Raw genomic sequence first — 19,878 nt, 5'->3', positions numbered from 1 at the left:
ATGTTCAAACAAAATTATCATGCACAACATAGCTTTAGTGTAGGAGTAAGTTTTTCAAAATCATGCACCTCGTTGATAGTATACCTAAGACTTTTATTTTTCAATACCACAGTTTTGCATAGCTTTAAATATTAGGCTTTTATGTTACCCGTATCAATGGGGCTCTTTTGACACCCTCTGAAATACTAAAGGGATAGTTGCTGCATTGCAGTCTTGTGACCATCGGAGCAGAAACAAAAATCATATTAGCATGCCGCCCCCAGAAGATAAAAATGGATGGAAACACAGCTAGGTATGCCATGATAGAAAGATATTGAGCTCAATTAGAGCACATGGTATGTGGATCTTCTGATGCCACACTTCACAACTACAGGAGCTAGCACCAAGGAGGCAGGCCACCTTCCTAAATGCTGCCAATATTTGCTTTAAGGTGTGTTGAGCATGATGATTTGGCAGGCTTGCCTTTCATCGAAGCAGCAAAATATGTGACAGAGGGAGCAGGCAATAAGATGTCAAAAACGATTGGGACACTGGTTATCTCTCAACTGCAATTCCACTTCCTCTTTCCCTCTGAATATTGAAGCATGTTACAAAAACATCATGCTACCACTCCCTGATTAACACTGAACAATTTGAAAGTGTTTGTAGCTTTGCCTTACAAATTTTGGCCCAAGAATATGATCCAAAATCTCTCTAGGACTGTCCTCATCACTGGCCGATGATAAATATAGCAAGGATACAGCATTCTTCAACTCTGCCTCCAAGTAGTACAAAAGTAAGTTTGGTTTCATTTTTAAGTTGCAACACAGCCCATCACATGGATGTCTGCCTGCCTAAACACATACCTTATAGAGCCTTCTGACTGAGAAGTGTCTTTGATTTATGCAGTTGAGACTTCCCACAATTTCTCCCTAAAATGAAAATGGACATAGGCCATACATATTACTGTAGACAAAATATTTTCAATTCCACTTTTCTTTCTTCTTTTCTCAACAGTCTGTACATATTATTCAGTAATATTTATACTTGCTACCGGTTTAAATTTTCCTCTGTATTGACCTTTGTGAAGTGCAGCACAGACCAACGAGAAAATGTGCCCATACATCCCTCTAATTGTGTTTTCTTGTTGAATTTCTGAAAAGTTTAGGGAACACAAAAATATAGAAGTACATAGTTCAAGCCTTGCAATTTTCATTCCCACTCACCACCTTCTAATCCTTTTCCAAGTGACCCCTTTTGTCTATTCTCTGTGATGTCTTATCATTTTCAAAGTCTGAACGCTTGCGTCAGGGGAAGCACTTGGTAAGATAATGTGCAAATATATTATATTGTACTTGGAAGCCTGCAATCCCTGTATAAAAGCATGCCTCTAATTGTCTTATTACAGGTGACTTGTGACATCTCTAGTCACCTGAAGTAATGAAATGATGTAGCTGCTCAACTGTAATAAGATATTACAGTTGACTTCTAACATCACAGTGCCTGCTGCCAGCAGCCAAGGTGTTAGGCGGGTCACAGAGTATGATTAACGCTGCACTATAAACAACAAAAACAAGACCTGACTTTTACTTCTTCTAGTCTGTTTTCCTAAAATACACAGTGATCAGCAGAAAAGGGATATTTAAGGTAACATTTTGCCTTTAGCTAAAGTTATTAGAGGAATAGTAGAATCTCTCTTCCTTTTTGGCACATTCGTAGCCTCAGCTCTTATTAACTCTAACTTACATCATTGCATTGATTCTAATATCTTATTGCAACAAATTACTAGTTGCTTTTTCATGCATTCAATTTTGAACTAGATTGCACTTTCTTTCTTCAGGTTTTCAACAATGCTATAAAAGAGCAAGACAAGAAGGGTTAAACTGGTTTACATGACCATGTATTACAAGGAATAAAATACCCTCTGTCATACATTTTAAGGATGTTGCAATTTACCATGGATTTCCATGACCTTATAGGGCTACCATGGAGGACCTGAACAGAAAGGAGTACATCAGACCGCACACTGAAAGTAGGGCAGAGAGTATGGTGTATCTACAATGACAGCCCCAATTCTGTTGGAGCATGGGTGTAGTGTTTCTGAAGACAGAGCCAGTGGGGGATGTATTATTTGTAACAAGACTCTAACTATGGTGAGTGAAATATCAGACTTGGTAGAAAAGATACTTTGCCTGAGTACCTTGTTTACTAAACTCTAAAGCAGGCCATAAGTATTTAGTTGGAGCCAAAATGAATATGTAAGACATTCATTTTCCAAGCATAACACGTTTAGTAATAAAAAATCAAAGCAAGCATGTTAATACTTTTACAACATTTCAAAGAGGTCTCCGTAGTTTGGTTGATGTTATAAAAGGAGAGGCTATTGTTTTTTCTGAATCCTGTTGTCTAAGCTCCTTTTTCCCAAGACTCAACCATTCTTTTTAAAGCTTTAGAAAAGCTCAGTATACTCACCATTTATGGAAACATTTCAAGAATGAAACTGCTTAGAGAAGGAGTGACATTTGTCTTTTCCACATGTTTGTAATGTATGTTACTGAAAACAATATGGGAAATTGTATATATTTTTGACAAGCACACAAACTTATGTTTGTGCCTGTTTATGATTCTACTCATAGGTGTCTAAATTGACCTCTTTTGAGTCTCTCATAATCTATACACTCATGCCAACAGCCGAATGGAGATTCGTCCTTTGACTCACTTCATTACAAGAGCCTTAATCCAGAGATGGGCTCAAGGGTAGTTTGAACCAGAATAAGGATTGCAAGTAGTGCAAATTTAATGCATTCCTGAGCTGTTCTGTCCATGCTATTCTGGCCAGGGAAACGTTGGTGAAATCTTCATTGGGCAAAGAAACTGGATAGAAGCCAACTATGCCATAATCAGGTGTGCAAACTCTGACAATTATAATGAGTCTCCTTTTGAACTTTCCGACTTTGAATCATCAGGTAATCCAACTCGAGGAAATCTCTCACCCTGTGATATCAGGATATCAGAGAGAAGTAACATGCCAAAATATCAGGGCACTCGAAATGAGACTCTTCCTCTTGTTATTTTGCAAGAGGAATTCAATTTTATTTAAAACAAAACAAAAACTTGGATTATACTTTTTCAAAACTTCTATCACTGAAATGATGGGGGTAATATTCTTTACACACAAGCATTAGTCAAGTTTTGTAAGTATGCAAAACAAAAATGCTCTTTTATAAAATATCAAAATAAATGTGCCAGACCCTTTTCATAAAATCCACCCGTTCATGATTGTATGAGACATGAACACTGCTGCAGAAGAGCAATGTATTCCTACATTCTAAAAAAGATTAAAGTTACATAAACAAATGTCTGGAGCTGTTGAAACCAAAGCCTTCCACCCGATTATAAAGAATTACAAAATTCCAGACAGAACTTATTTGCTGTGGCACATAAGACGTAAGACATATGAATCTGGGTATCATGTACCCTGTTTCCCTGCCTTTCTTTGCCATTATATATGCAACCCGCAATCAGGAACCTCTCCAGAGTACACATTATTGGAGACAGGGTGCAGTGGTAATATAATGAGACAGAGCTATGGAGAATGGGATTGCATCCCATTTTGTATTCCCGGATCGCTGCTTGTTGAATGGCTTTAAATATTTGACTGATTATATTTCTATTATAAGGAGTGTTATTGGGAGGTGGCTGTATACTAAGTATGCCAGTACTGATAAATCCAGTACGAACGGGATTATTTGCATGTTTGTCCAAGCCTGAACTGGTTATGTTTCAATGCGGCCAGCAAAATGGAAACCTTGGATACATCCTAGCAGATTCCTTGCTTTGCCTCTCCATGCTAACCAGAGGGAAAACAACCATGACATCTCACTTAAGCTAATACTAACTTCTGTCGACAAATACCCGTAAAGCAAATTTAATGACAATGTAAACCCATAAACTGATATACAACCCAAGGCTTTGGCAAAACTAGTCCTTCACTTCGGGGCAGCTGCAAAGTATGGCCCATAAAATCGTGGAAAGAAGATTTATTTATACGTCTGTCAATTCATGGTCTTGTGGGAGATGTAGTTTGTTGTGACACTTGTCCCTGTGGTCTGTTTTTTCAGCTGTTGGTTAGCAGAAATAAATAGGATACACTATCTAATCCATACAGGAGTCCTTTAAGTTTTCACATGCAACGTTGAATGCATAAAACAATGCAGCCCGTTTTCAACAAATTAAATCCGGTGCCTCATTTCAGTCAGACTCAAAGTAGGGTGTGGTTTGAAAAAATTGTCAAACAACTGAAAAACATGTAAAATAAGGGTTGATATAACTGAAGTGAAAGGCAATCATTTGGTGCACAGCAATCCCCAGTACCTGTACCGGTTGTGGGTAGAAAACATAATGCCGAGCAACAAATGAGTAGTCATGCGGTCATAATAAAAGACTGAAACTTGGGTGGTCTTTTTTGCAATATTGAGATTTGTTAGACATCTACACTTACTGAAACCTGTGTCAGGAACTTGTAATGGAAGTGCTGTTTTCATATTGCCATCTCTAAGGTTGAGCCATGTGAACACTGGACCCACTTCGAAAGATTTTAAAGCATAGAATCACCATTCATTATTATTGAAGTGTTTTTCGGAGGATCCAAAGAAGCTCAGCCTGATGATGAAAATTATCTTGATGCACTGTTTTCCAGCCACTAACTCCCTCCCTCCCCGAGACACCTGACATGACTTGCTTTCCAGTATCCTTAGTCACAGCCTGTGCTTTCTTGCAAAATTATCATCTGGTGTGCAGTATGTGCAAAACGAGACAATCAATTGTAACTGCCTGAGACACGTCCACTCTGATTCCCATAGATTTTGACAGACTTCACTCAAATAAAGCCTTGTTTTCATGTCGACTCTCCACTTTCATATGGAGCTTATTCAAATGTTCATATATGTATTGCCTACACAGATGTCCTACATTTCCCACATTTACTAAGTGAGCAAAAGCATTAACACAATCTTAAAATTTTATACATGAATACTGTAGTCTGAAAATGTTTTTAAGCATGGGTTTTAGACAAATACATCAAAACAAAGTTTGAACCCCGTGGGGATGTAAATACCATAGTAATATATTCATGTAATGCCCTGGTTTTGATTAAATGCACAAATCATAAATCACACATTTACCTCTTTAACCACTAAATACAATTTCGGGCCAGATGTATGAAGCATTTTTGTAGTCTCAAATGGCCTGATTTGCAGAGTCTGATCATTTACGATTGCAAAAGTAAATTTCTTATATACAATCCACAAATTTCGATTTAGTAACAAGTTACCAAATAGTCTATTGGATTTGAAACCCAATACCAACTCGGTATTTGGAAGGGGCATGCACGTTCCTTCCAAATACCGAATCAGAGTGCTGTGTATTAATTTTGCCACCAAATTCAGGTTGCAAAAATTTTAACTTTTATGACCTCCTCAAAGGAGGTGGTAAGCCATTCACAAAGGGCCTCTGTGAATGCTGACAAAAACATTTTTTTTAAACACACCCAGTTATCCTTTAAGGACAACAGGTTGTATTTACAAAATGCTTTATTTAAAAACAGTCACAGGCAAGGTAGTCTACTGAGCTTAGCAGGCCACTATCTTTATAATGGCTTTGATGGCTAGTGAATCCCAACTTGCAATCTACCGCATTAATATTCTTGAGGTAGGTCAAATTGCGACCCACTAGGAATTGGTAATTTGCAAACTGACCTATTAGTACATAGGTCCACTTGAAAATTACCACACTGATCAAAAATATTGGTTGCAAATTGCTACCAGTGTTTTGCGACCAGTCTCTAGTGCGTTTGGCCTTTAATTCTATATTAGGGGTGGGTGATAAATTCTGCCCTACCAGCAGAGCTGGCGGAGTTTTGGCAGCTCCATAACCCATGTAACACGGAGTGCCAGCCAAATTCCGGCAACCGCCATGTAGTGACTTTTTTCTCTTGTGTGGCTTGCCAATTTTAAGTTGGTGAGTGCAAGCGAGAGTTGACATCCCCTAGTGCTATTTTTGGTTGCTCGGAGGGCACCTGCAACATTTCTCCAACATGGGCGGTCGCAAACAGTAGAAAATGTACTTGAGCGGCAGCAAATTCAGCTTGAGAAGCAGCGCCCTATAGTGTTCCACATGGTGCTGTTTGTGCTGATTTTTCAACATGCAAAGCTCCTGGTGGTAAAAACCAGCATGAGCAGCGCAACATGCCTAATTCCACCCGTTCTTAGAGCTGTGCAGAATCTCACAGAGTTTTCATGTAAGTCAGTGGAATTGCTCATAGTGATACTCTGCAATTTCAGCCCACCCCTATTCTTTATCTGTATTTAGGTTGTAGTGTACTATTGACATTTGTGAACCAGTAATGTGCAATTTGCACAACTAGCTTACAAATGGTAATACAATTTGCAATGGAAAACCATGTATATATGTACATATGTACTTATTTTGCAAACTGACCATTAACTTGGAATCACAAAATGACCTGGCTACGGAAAATTATTTAGGGAGCTCAACATTTGCAGCACTCTGTGATTAGTTTGTAACAAGGGATGGAGGCCTGCAATGGGTGGCAGACCTTCATCCCTGCATTTGCCAAATGGGATTTGAAAAAGCTTGTATTAATTAAAACAAAGGTGCCGCTGGAAACAAAATCCCACTTGGGAACGCTTCAGTGGGATCAGACAGTGGTCGACTGGACTACTGACCCACCCTCCCCACTGTAGGTAGCAGAAAACATGATTCTCAAAGTATGCCACTGCCTGCGTCAACCAAGACTGTTAACAGTTAACAAAGAGCAATCTGACCCACAGGGACAGCTTACTCTTTGAAATCCGTTACTACTACAACTCGAGGTCTGTAACATTTCAAGTTGGTGTCACAACCCATTGAAACATTCCATTGCAAATCACAAATAGGACGGAATGCCATTTTAAAAGCCCCTTCTGTTTTTGTGATTCATATAGGATAGCAAAATCCTTCTAAAAGATTTAAATAATTATATGACTCATGAAAAGTCTTTGTTATGTTTTGAGAAGGTATTTTGTAGTTACAAATCTTCTGTTTTTGTAATAGGTAGGATGTCCACAATACACCTTTGTAAAAGAGGTTCATAATTCATTGTCTCACATGTATGCTGCATTTTTGTAACCTCAAATAAGTTCTGTATAAAGTACACTAATGCATACACCGGAGCTGGCACAGTGCATGAAACTGTGAAATAACTAATAATAATATAGCAAAAATGAAATACCCTTTATCTAAATACATTTGTGCACAGTTGGAATGCCGATGGGTCACCATTATCCACATCCTCAATCAATCAATCAGTGTTTGTAAAGCGCAGCTACTAACCCGTTAGGGTCTCAAGGCGCTCACCACTGAACACTGCTACTTTGGATCACTCTTTTCGCTGGAGGTTGTTTGCTACCCGACTCTGTGATTTCGTTCTCAAACTCAAGCATTCGGTTGCTTGTAGGCAGATGAATCCATTGAGCTCCAGCATGACAAATGCTTCCCACCTTTCCCCTTTCATTGTGTATGCATGTCAGTATAGTCAGTATATGCATTGCAAAATTAGTGTCACTTGTAAAGTAATTGCATTGAGGACATCATAAATTACAAGGGTGAGCCTCCGAAGTAGATACTGTCATATCTGAATAAGTGCTTCACTTCTAGTGTAATGTATGCCTTCATCTGGGCCAGCAGTCAGCATATTGCCTTGTGTTGATGGATATTGTCAGTTCGAAGCTACCCCACATTTCACTGCACAATAAGCATGACTGTCAGAGACACGTGAAGCAAAAGCAATTCATCTAGCATGGTCATTGCATTTGAAATGAAATTAATGCACTGCGGGCAAAGGGGCAAAAGGTATCAAATTACCAATGCACACTGAGCTCTTTTTATAAATTTCTGTCAACGAATTGCTGAGAAAAGATCAAATCAGTTCTGCATCTGTGCTCAAAGGGTATGTATGATCCTGCTTGTTTTTGGAAAAGGTGGCATACGAACTCATCAAAGTAGAGTTTGCATGACAACTGTGTTTTTTATGCACATTCGATAAGCACGGTTACTAATTTATATTTGGTGCAATATGTTTTCCAATCTCACCCCCCCTTCCCAAACTATAGGAAAATATATAAAGATGGTAACAAAGGTACAAAAAAAACAAAAAATAATCTAATCTACATAGAAAACCGTTGACGTTTAAAAAATAAATAGCTGTTCACGGTAGCTATATGGTTGTGGGGTTGGGGCGATGAGCTTGTGAATGGGACCCATTGAGGCCTATTGTACTCAAACTGAATGTTGGACCTACAAATTATTGTCCACGTTTTCTATCAGATCTCCCAAGGTGCAAAACTTTAAAGAGAGAGGGTACGTTAAAAAAAAGTACAATATTTTATGTACTGGTGTTATTGTCGATGTTTCTTGAACGTTTCGTGTACATTACTGGAACTCTTTTTGTTTAATGACAAAAAATTATTGAAGGCACACAATTTGTGACTTTACTGTTAGTATGTTCGTGAAGGTTAGATTGCAAGCATAGTCAAACAACAATGGAGAATTCAACTATTAAGACGTTTTAAAAAGGAATCATATGTATAGCCTAATATTGAGAGCGTGGCCTTTCTTGTGAGCCTTAATAATCACATTCCTTATGAAGGGGTCAAGTAGGTCCACCCCTCACCTAGACAAGAACCTATTGGTCTTACAACTGCCTCTGAGGCATCGAAGCAATTGTTGCCAGACAGCTGAATGTGTGGATATAATCAGTACCATCAGCATCAAGATAGGAAAGTGGCAAAACATATTGCTATTTTTGCAGCAAAGTCTCTAAGGAAGGGATTAGAGAGGCTCATCCACAAAGAGCTGAAAATGGCAAAATCCTTTAAAAAATCTTCTGTAATACAGCCTTCCAAGCCATCCTGGAATAAATAAAAGCAGTGTGCTAATCACATACCTGGAAACTCTCCTAGAAAAACAGAAACTTGAGATGTGCAGATTCAGAGTGTTGATGGTGTTCTAGGGTGCTTCAGATAAAGGAGCTTCTCTCCACCTAGAACTTGGGAACTTCCTAAGATTCCCCAATTTCTCTTTTGCATAATTTATGCAACACTCTAAGCCTGACAAGACACTGGCTTGACCTATAGTGGGTGTACCCTTTTTTCTGGATGAAGTCTTTCTGATGAGTTCTAATAAGAACAAAACACATGTGTAAGGGGCTGCTTTTATTAATTACAGTCTTGCTTGGCTGGTGTTTTACCAACCCAAACATGTAACAATGTTCCTGGAATGGCAAAATTATTTTGTCAGTTTTCAGCTCAGTAGTGATGGAACTAGATAATCCTCTCCCTAAATACTTTCCTGCAAAGTGGCAAAAGTCTTTGTCACTTTTCTAGCCCTGTGTGGATAGCACAGTGTTAATCTATTTCTTGAAAACTCTGCTAGACAACCTAACATTTTAGGTGAGCAGATTCAGAGTGTTGGTGGTATTGTACAGTGTTTCTTATAAAGGTGCTGCTCTCCACCTAAAACTTGGGAACTATTCAACATTCCCTACGTCGAACAGAACTGCCTCCATACACCCAAACAAAGCCACGTGGGGTTCATTCAGTCCGTCTTTGTCACCAAGCTCCTCTGTTCAGGAGGACTGTTCACACTGACCCTGTGGGGTTTCGAAATACTAGCATTTTGTTATTCTTCTGCTAAACTGACTCATTTTTGCTCTGGATGCAGCCTCTATCACATGTAGAGATGCCATAAAAAAACATAGTTAACATGTATTTCTTCTACCTAGTTTCAATTTACAATTTTGATTCTACACTACCAATCATCACAATTCATACTTTCCATCACACATGTCAATAATTGCCACAAACAAAACCACAAATGTGAAAATTGAATACAAAATTATGAATTGCTTTACAACTTCCCTGTGCAGGGGGGCATTTGCAAGTGCATATTTGATACTTTGAAGCACATATATTGAGTTGGTAGTTCGAAAGTTATTATTGCATTACAGATATTATTCTAAACAATAATTTACAATTAATTCAAATCAGCTGGGTATTGTTGGCGTAGGATATGATGCTGAGATTGTGAGTTCTGATGATGTAGGCTAGAGGTATCATATACATATTTAAGAGGGTGGGGCTGAGGGATGAACCTTGAGGTATGCCGTAGATGGTGCTTGTGGGTTCTGAAGTGAAGGAATGATGCAGTCCACTTGAGTGTGCCTCCCCTGATCCGGATCAGGTACAGCCTCTTGAGGTGTGGTGGGATACATATATATACTAGATAGATAGATAGCTAGATAGATAGATAGTAAAATCTCACCAATAGTTTGTCTTATTTCGATATTTCTGTTGTGCACTCTAAAAAACGACTTCACTGCAAATTTCCATTAACAAAATGTGTTTAATATTACTTTTATAGTAACTCTATAGTTAGATAGATAGATAGATAGATAGATAGATAGCCAGATCAAACTCATATCCTTTAATGATTTTTTATATAACATGCTTATTTGGGTGCTGTTAGCAAGAAAAGTGTGCTTTTCAAACAGGCAAATGTTTATTATAACCAGCACACACAATACTTGACTATATTGTTTGGCTCTTAGTAGTCAAAGGACGACACACCATTGTGTATGAAAGTTTGTAAGGTTTCCTTAACATATTGCTTTGTTAAAAAACAGATTTATTTACCAAAAGTCAAAGAAATTAAAGCTGCTGTTTGCAAGACATAGTTAACAATGAGCCCTGACTGCAATTAGAAGGTTCCTGTTTTGATTAGCTTTCGTGAAGATACTACTGAATACACAAAGACCTATGATAACGTTTTGCAGCGTGAACGGGACCTTCATAATCTAAATGCACAGTCATGCTCAGAGATTAGTTGAAAGAAATAAAACTAGACTATGACTCTCACTGAACGTAATCTTTATTTCACAGGAATTATATAATTAAAATCATGAAATAACACCATATCCCTATGGAATATGCAGCGTGAAGCCACTGTTTTCTGCATTTAAAGCACCTATATATTGTGTTAAAAAGGGGCAATATCATTGTAAACAAACATGTATTTTGCCATGATGTGCCACGCACACAAACTGCAATTCATCTATGCTTATCCTAAACTCTGTTTTATTTAACACATTAGATATATTTATAGCTGTGTCTAAATCTGATGTAAAGGATTAAAATTCAAGGAATCCTGAAAAAAATCCCTGATGGTTACTTGTAATGAAAAAGTTATTCAACAAATCTACTGCATTTCGTTTTTTTTTTCTTTGGCTTCTTTTCCACGTTGGTACACTACCCAAATAAACATGGTACTAGTGTCTAAAGCATCAAAAACCGAACATAAGTTTTGAAATGCTATATCGCACCAACGTTTCAGTTATAGGTCACTGCAGAGCAAGAGGCATATAGTTCAACACATTGCAAGAGACACTAGCTATTGTTGGTAAAACGAGATACAGCTTACTTCAGTCTTCTTCACTAACTTCTTTAACCACTCAAGCCTGCATGCTATTTCTTTTTAGTTGTTTACATTTATTCCCTTCAAGAGATTATATTTTAATAGACAGATCCACAGCCGGCTCTGCGATTTTAGTTGTGTACCTTAAATAAATAGCACGTTTACAGATTGCTAAATAATATTTTCTAAGTGTCTGCTGTTACCCTGTTAGATTATGATCTTATCTAGTTAAAGAACTCATATGAAACAATGTGAATAGGCAAGTGGTACTGAGTGACCTCTTTCCATTTGTTCCAATTTCCACCATGCTCCACAGATTTCAGTTATGACAGTCATTGGGAAGATACTCGGTATGGTTGTGTGGCTGCTAGCTCCCTCACTATTGACAAATAAAACTAAATACTTATTTAATAAAGAATACCGGTTCCACACCTGTTCTTTGCCACTTTATAAGGTTTATGCAATGTGTGTGACGCACTTCTTTCATTTCCTTTGAGTAGATTAAAATTAGTCACCATGTTATTGGCTAGTGAGATCAAGCAAAGCTATCTAAGAAAGAAAATAAATTGCAAGAACATTATTTTCATATTGTCTAATCAACTGCCATAAAGATAGTCATTTTGATGTCCAATACATTGGTGGCCTATGCTACAATGTTACAAATTTGATCCACTCCTTCAGTCTTGCGTTGAAAGCAGGATGCAAGGTTAGCTAGAACACTGCATACGGATGCCAGGATTTACAAGGTAAGGTTAGCTTAACCATCGCTTGTTTTTTAATGTGAGACATTATTGAAGGAGCATAGTTCTGCCACTGGAAATTACCTTGGTGTTAACATGACAAATACGTCAGATATTCTGAAGAATAAATACAAAAAAATAAAACTAAAAGGAAAAGTAGATGTTGGGTGAGGAGTATATCGTGGAAGCTCCGCCACACATTGAGGCAATTGGTTAATTTGAATAACCTTTTTCATGACCCAAAAATAAAGTTTGTTATTTAATAATAGGAATAGTCTATAATTACCCAAGATAACCTGCTACATTATTTTTTTTTTTTCTTTTTTTAAAATTTGCTGTGAGATTTCCAAGCTGTTATGTTTGAGGCTACTCTCTATGTTTAGTAATGAAATCTATTAAAATGCAATCTATTAATGCAGTTTGCCTTTGATAACAATTTTAGCCAAATTGGTAGCAGGGACAAAAAAAAGGAACACATTTCAGCAAAGAAAGAGGAAAAATGTTTTTCAACCAAATAGTAACGTTCTGCATGCATCTTGTTTCTTCCTGCCCTGATATTCCAGGAAGTAAGGCAATGAATGGCTCTGCAGCTAAACTACAGCAGTATTATTGTTGGCCAACAGGAGGTGCTACTGTGGCTGAAGCACGAGTCTACAGGGATGCACGTGGACGAAGCACCAGTGAACCACATATCAAGCGACCAATGAATGCATTCATGGTTTGGGCAAAAGATGAACGAAGGAAGATTCTTCAGGCTTTTCCCGACATGCACAACTCAAACATTAGCAAAATTTTAGGTAAGTGTAAATACTACTATTGCTACTACTGCTAATAATAATGATAATAAAATTGAGTACTGTTTATTTGACCTTCAGGGCCACTGGAAATATGTGGCAGGGAGGGGCCAAATTATGCAGTAGGGGAGGGCTAAATTATGCATCACGAAAAGGCAAATTATGTGGCATGATGCAGCACATTTTATGATAGTATTGCATCATTATTTTGCCATTTTTACACTTGTTTACACTGTCTGGATATTGGTTGCATCTCATTTGTTCCAGTTCAGTTTAATAGTCAAATGTAGCAATGAGAAACTAGATATGTGACCTGTCAAGCAATGGAAGGGGGCTTCCTCTGCATTGCAGTATGTGTTGCTGCGCTTTTAGTAAATTTGGAATTGTTTGAGCTGGAAATATTTTTTATTCAAATCTGCAGATTATGCATCAGATGGTGGCTGGATTAGGTGGCAGATGAGGCTGCACAGTCACATATTTCCAGTGGCCCTGGTCACCATGCACAAACTGAATGGTGTAATTAGGTATTCTGGTGCCCAAGAGGGTTTTAGTGTGAATTTGGTTTGAGAAGATGGAGTCTTACAGATAGCTACAAGATGAGAGGGAAGCAATATAAAAATAAACATTCTTACAAGCTTTTAGGCCTTAGGGGTGAAAAAAGTACATATAATAAAGTAGGCAAATTATGTTAGCACATTAAAACCATGCAATGTTTAAGCATTATAGGCCACTGTATTTGGGTACTTCTGGAAACGTGAACCTCGCAGGTGTGTATGTGTACTCTTGGAAACTTTTGTCAAAGCCTAAAAATCAGCACCTATAAGGGGCAGTAAATATCAGGCCAGATTTCTTTTTTCCAATAATGTTTTACTTATAGGACAAAGACAATCACAGAAAAACGTTTTTGTATACGTTTTTGCTGCATCTTTTCTGCTTAGATGTGCACTGCCTGAAAATGGCAACAGAGATATTTTCAAATGCGGTACAGAAGGAGAAATCCCCTTCGAAATACATTTGCCCCATTTCCATTTAAGAACCTGATGCGTGCCATTAACCTCTTGATCTGAACAAGTAGTCCGAATCTAAAATGTTTCCTTCTGGAAAATTGTTAAGTGTCGCTGCTGCCAGATAAAAAAGCACGCGCCGAACAGCAGCGCTTGCGTTTCAAAGCCAATTGCGTGTACATATTAAACAAGCAGAAAATAAGTCAATATGCCGAGTTAGCCGCGCGTAAGGAAGGTGAGGAGAGCGCTTTTCCGGGCACGCAGGAGGCGCGTTACCTTACACATACTGTAGGTGTGTTTTCTTTCGAAATGATGTTTGTAAATAATTGAGTCCAGTGAATGCCTGGCACCGTGAATAAACTAATGCATAAGCCCGCTCTCAAATGAATAAAAACAAAAACGGACAGTGGTTGCAGCGCTTAGCCTCGGAGGGACATGAGGCGTTCGAGAGAACACATTTAACGCCAGCAAAAAAAGCAGACAGGAATAAGAGAGTTCGGCATAGTGCGGGCTGGCACTAGTACAAAGCAACGCGCACATTCAACACGTGCTGCACCGCTACGAAATGACCGTGTAGGGACCCTGTACTAAATATTAATTAAAACAATGAAATAATCTGCAAAGAAAGAATGACTCATACTTTCACTTTTCAGTATCTGGTAATCATTTGTAATGAATGTGGGGCTTGAAAAATGCTACCACTGGCTTGAAATGAGTAAGTGTGCCTTTTTAAAGTTACACCAGTCGTAGCCATTCGCTCGAGCACAAGCTCTGCACTGTTCTCAGTTTTGGCTCTAGTAGTGAATTTATATTATTTGTGGGTGTTCTGTGAAAAAAATGGTTGAGAGTATAGTAGTTGCATTCATAACAATGTAATCTATTAGTAACTGTTCAATAACACATTGGTAGTGAACCAAATCACTTGAAGAACACAAAAAGGTTGTAAAATATATGTGATACATTGAGCTGGATATCCAGGAGGGAAGGGCACCGCCACCAGTGAGAACGTGTAAATAAAAGGGTACATGGCTCAGTTATTTTGTGACCAATGTTTTATTCATGATTGTGCTTCAAATAATGCATAGTTTCTGAATTTTTCCGCGAGAAAGCAATATAAACACATTTGGCATGGTCAGCAAACCTCTTTATTGAGCAGTAGGACAGTATTCCAAAAGAACAAATTCCTTGTAAATGTAGGGTGGTGTATTTGAAAGAAATACCCAAATGATGGAGTGTTGACATCTATCTATCTATCTATCTATCTATCTATCTATCTATCTATCTATCTATCTATCTATCTATCTATCTATCTATCTATCTATCCATCTATCTACATACACACATATAAATACATCTAAATACATATAAATATGTGTGTGTTTACATATAAAATTTATAAAAGTGCAAAATGCAGGTGATTAGAATTTTTCTGTATGTGCGATTAACAACGGCAAAAAAATAGTGCGTTCCTTCATGAAGAAGTATTTCTTCTACTTGTACGGACAAAAAATGGTAGTGAATGGTGTGCTTTTGCCTTAAGAAGGTCTAATGTGTGATGTAATGTATGTAGGGGAAGATAATGTAGCTGCATCCGTTTATGAGGAAGGCCATGAGTGAAGGCTGAAACGCATGATGGCAGGGAGAGAGTGATTTAAATAAACCACGAATTATAGCAGTAAAGAGGACTGTGTCTGGTCCTTACCAGAAAAAAGGTAAAAAAGTGGATCAGAAAGTATATTCACTGAAAAAAACAAAGGTTTGGTATAGTTAGGAAATAGAATTTTTTTTAAATCTTGAAATTCACTTGGAAAACCAAAGGTTACATGGATGTTATAGTTAGGCTCACATTTTAAACATACCAAATCACAGAAATTCACCTGTTAAGAGTTATCTCAATAAACTGTAACTTGTGACCTAAGTTAACTATAACTAACGTCACCATCATGCACAGTTTTTGTCAATTAAAAAGAGTGAGATCGCCTTTCAGTATATACCTTAATCTTTTCAAGGTTAAAAGAAATTGAAGAAGGAAAATGACCAGAGACACACCTTGAGTAGAACCCTCAACTTTCAGTGCAATGGTATGTGACTGTAACCTTTATGCTATACGTCACTTTTGACTGTGTGCGGAAGGGAGAGAGAGTTGCGGGAGCTGGCATTGCTCCCATAAGCAGGGAGCTGCTTTAAAAAGCAGCTCCCTGCTTGTGGGAGCAATGTTTTCATCTGCATGCAGGGAAACAGATGAAAGCTCTGCTTTCTGCCTGTGGGAGCTGCTTGACAGTTGTCAGAGAGCAGTCTTTGTTTGCTTTTGCTTGATGGGAGCTGTCATCTGCCACCAAGGAAAAGCAAACAGCCATGTCCCTAGCGTGGGCACCCTGGGACATAGCAGGAGCTGTCCCTGAGGGGTGGTAGTCCAGGGCCATTATTTCAGCCACAAGGGGGGCCACTTGGCCCCCCTACAATGAGCATTGCCCCGTGGCTGTGGTGGTCCAAGGGACTGTAGGGGGGTCATGTTGCCACCCACATCAAATTACTTCAAAGCACCGGGGAGGTGATGGTCCCCAGACCTGCAGGGGCCAGTACGACCCCGGCATCATATTAGTTCAAAGTGCTGGAAAGGTGGTGGTCCACGGGGCTGCAGGGGGTCATGCGCCTGCATCATTTTAGTTCAAACCCCGGGAAGGTGGCAATCCTTGAGGCTGCCAGGGGCCATGGAGCCCCCACCTTACATTTGTTTCATATTGTTTAATGCCTCAGGGAGGTGGCAATCCCTGGGGCTGTGGGGGGCCAGGCAGCACCCCCATGCAAAATGTAATTGCCCTGGAACCTGGCCCACCTGGGAGCTGTTTACAAAACAATCACACAAGTCAGCGATTTAATTTTCTTCAAATTTTCAGCCGATCCACTTTTTAAGCTCTGGGGGTCACTCTTGGATCCCAGCACCAGAGCTAAAGGGTCAGGGTGATTGTACACTGGCCCCCTTTTTTTCTGGGACTCAGCTGAAGCCAATTTCCCACATGGCTGCCAACACTTCCTTGTTGAAGTGTTGGCAGCCAATCTGATCTAAGCACAGGATCGGAGGGCTTGCGAAGCCTTCATATCCCTATATATACACTTTTGTTTTTTGCTTTAAATACTAAAAAACTACTGAATTGATTTACACCAAATAACAAAAAGGTGGCCTTCTGGTCAAAGAGCTACCTTTTTGCTAAATTTGGTGTAATAGTGTCCAGTGGTTCGGGCGCTATCGCTGTTCAAAATCTCTATGGAAAAATGAATGGGGAAAAAGCATTTTGGGACCCCCCCTTTTACTCGGCCTCAGCTTGTCGGATCACCCTGAAAGTTTCCAGACAGACAGCTCACTTAAGCATCAGATGTTTTGGGAACATCTGTGAAGATTCGTCAGTCGACGCCAAAGATATAGGCAAGTAAAAAAAGCACTTCTATAGAAACTGTTTATATATATATATAGAGAGAGAGAGAGAGAGAGAGAATGATTGGTTGTTTTCAAATCACATCAAAATATAGGACCATTTTATATGTTAAGCATTATGTATTTTTATGTTACAAGTTTATTTTATGGTAGTTAGCTTGTAAAACCTGTTTCCACAAAGTGCAGCTGATAATAGGCACTAAGTACAATTAGATAGATTCGGTTTGTAGAAATTGTTAATAAAATAAACAATCTTGAGGGCTAGCGATTTATGCAATGCTGTGGTTGCAGCGTTTTCCTTCATTATTATGCATTGATGCATTTGCTACAGAACATGCCATTTCATTGGCATACTATTCAGAGTCCACAAAATAAATTTGTTTCTAGATGAAATGGTAGAAAATAGTACCGCTATAGAATGAGCTGCATAATTGGCATTTTTTGCAAAAATGGATACCCCACCACATAATGTGGTTCTCCATGCCACAGGATCCTAGTAACCTCGACACTGTTAGAGCTCTGCCGTGTGGTGTGGGGGGATCTGTCAAATGCACATTTCATAGAGAACATTATATATTGTCCAAATATCATGATTTTAGTGAAAAGTGGGTTTTTACACCACTGCATTTTGTACAATAGAATATGATGTCATCTAGGTGTGTGTGTCTGTGTGATTGTGTAGTTGAACACAACAACCTTTAGTAACATATTTATTATTTCTCCCTTGATATGTTTTTTTGTTTAAAAAGAGGCCCCTATTTTTTTCGGTTTAGTATACATGGGTTTTTGCTGCAGGTTTCTGCAGGAACAACGTGTGAACTGATTTTTTAACAATATCATATTTGATATTCAGACACAGGTAAGTGGCAACCTACTCAAGATGTGCAAACTATGAGGATGTGTTGCGCATTCATAGATCTCTACTAGCATTAAGCAGTGCAGTGCACTTTAGACTCTTGATCCCAGTGGCAGCTCCTCCGTATGGGTGGAAGAGTGTCGCCCCCCACCAGCAGCAACCGCTGTAAACCCATTCACAAGGAAAGGATAATAAACATTTATTATCCTTTCCTTGTGAAAGGGGCGGGGCCTTGTGGGGTGACCTGGACGAGGGGAGAGCACTGTGCACTCCCCTCAGAGCGCATGTGTCTTTGGCAGGCCGTCTCGGGCCGGCAAAACCCACATGTGCAATAGGCTGTCTCCAGCCCGGCAACTATGTTGCCATGCCGGAGAGAGTCTGCACAGCCTCCCAGTCTGCCTGGAAGCGCCCTGGCTAGGCGCTCCCAGCCAATCCTGACATTGCACTGAACAGCGTCAGGATTTGCGCAGGGCAGGCTGGAAGCCTGTGCCTGGAGCTTGCAGGAGAAGAGCAGCATGATGGCGGCGGCGCGGGAAGGTAAGTGTATTTTTTTTATTTTATTAATTCCCCTCAAGTGCCGCCTGCGCTGCTCCGCCCCTTTATTCCCCAAGAGCCGCCACTAATTGATCCACTTCAGGCGACTTTAGTATCATAAGCATTTGCACAAGTGGTCTTGTTGGGGGAGGGGGATTGACGGTTAGGTTGTAATACTTCCTTCCATTTCACATATCATCTTGTTCAAGAGATCCCCGACCCTAACCCAGAATTTCCTAGTCTTTTTGTATATAGTTCCTATTAAAACAATTTTGTTATTTCAAAGCTGTGTAAATAGCAGGTTTTACAATATATTAGTACACAATTTATCTATTTCATTAGGGTCCCCGAATGAAGTAGGTTTGTAGGAACCTTCCCAAATCAAGAACTGCAGCTCTATACTAATAAAATGTACGCAGTATATACGAAGATAACAGACCGTAATAATCGGTTTGCTGTCACGAGGGCCTCTGTACTGCCTCATACCTGCCTGAAAGCGGTGGTTGACATAAAATGAATCCCTGCATTTCAGTCAAGCACAAGAGTTTGGCTATGAGCATCTTTTTTGATATAGCTTGCATTAATTATCTTGCATCTCCGTCCTCATTTTGAAACTCGCAGTGCAAGATTAACTTTTAGGGTCAAGGATATATTCAGCTGTGGCAGTGCGTTTCAGTTTTAGCTGATGTGGTTTCAGTGCAGCCAGCTGCTTGTTGGTACTGTAATTTCAGCTTTTGTGAAAACTGACATTCTATCACGGGCGGCACGGATATGCAAGTAGGGTCTTTGTCATGCTTCCTGCTGATAAAGCGGAACATTTTAGTTGGTTTTTTCCCTTACATACATTTCATAATTTTTCATGAGGCTCTATATCAGTTCTTAGTTCTCTATGCGGGCCCTTGGGATACTTCACCTTATCCTGTGAATATTTATATGTGGGCAAAAGATGAATCCTGAAACTTGATAAACATCGGTCCACTGTGCCAACAAGGCTAGCAGGTGTGTGATG

The 19,878-nt window shown here is 39.2% G+C and overlaps 1 protein-coding gene across 15 annotated transcripts in view; it reads left to right on the top strand.

The window, feature by feature from the left end:
* The window catches only part of SOX6 (SRY-box transcription factor 6), a 777,007-nt gene that overhangs the window by 730,422 nt on the left and 26,707 nt on the right, over nt 1-19,878 (top strand). For 11 of the 15 annotated variants that reach the window (XM_069223708.1, XM_069223713.1, XM_069223710.1 and 8 more), the window contains one exon: nt 12,812-13,045. In XM_069223708.1, coding sequence (XP_069079809.1) covers nt 12,812-13,045 — 234 coding nt within the window. The remainder of the gene's footprint in view (nt 1-12,811; nt 13,046-19,878) is intronic. The other 4 variants (XM_069223720.1, XM_069223718.1, XM_069223714.1 and 1 more) reach the window with 1 other exon arrangement.

The sequence above is a fragment of the Pleurodeles waltl genome, chromosome 3_1 (genome assembly GCF_031143425.1).
Source record: "Pleurodeles waltl isolate 20211129_DDA chromosome 3_1, aPleWal1.hap1.20221129, whole genome shotgun sequence".
Classification (NCBI taxonomy): Eukaryota; Metazoa; Chordata; class Amphibia; order Caudata; family Salamandridae; genus Pleurodeles; species Pleurodeles waltl.
This window is presented reverse-complemented; position numbering and strand designations above follow the sequence as displayed.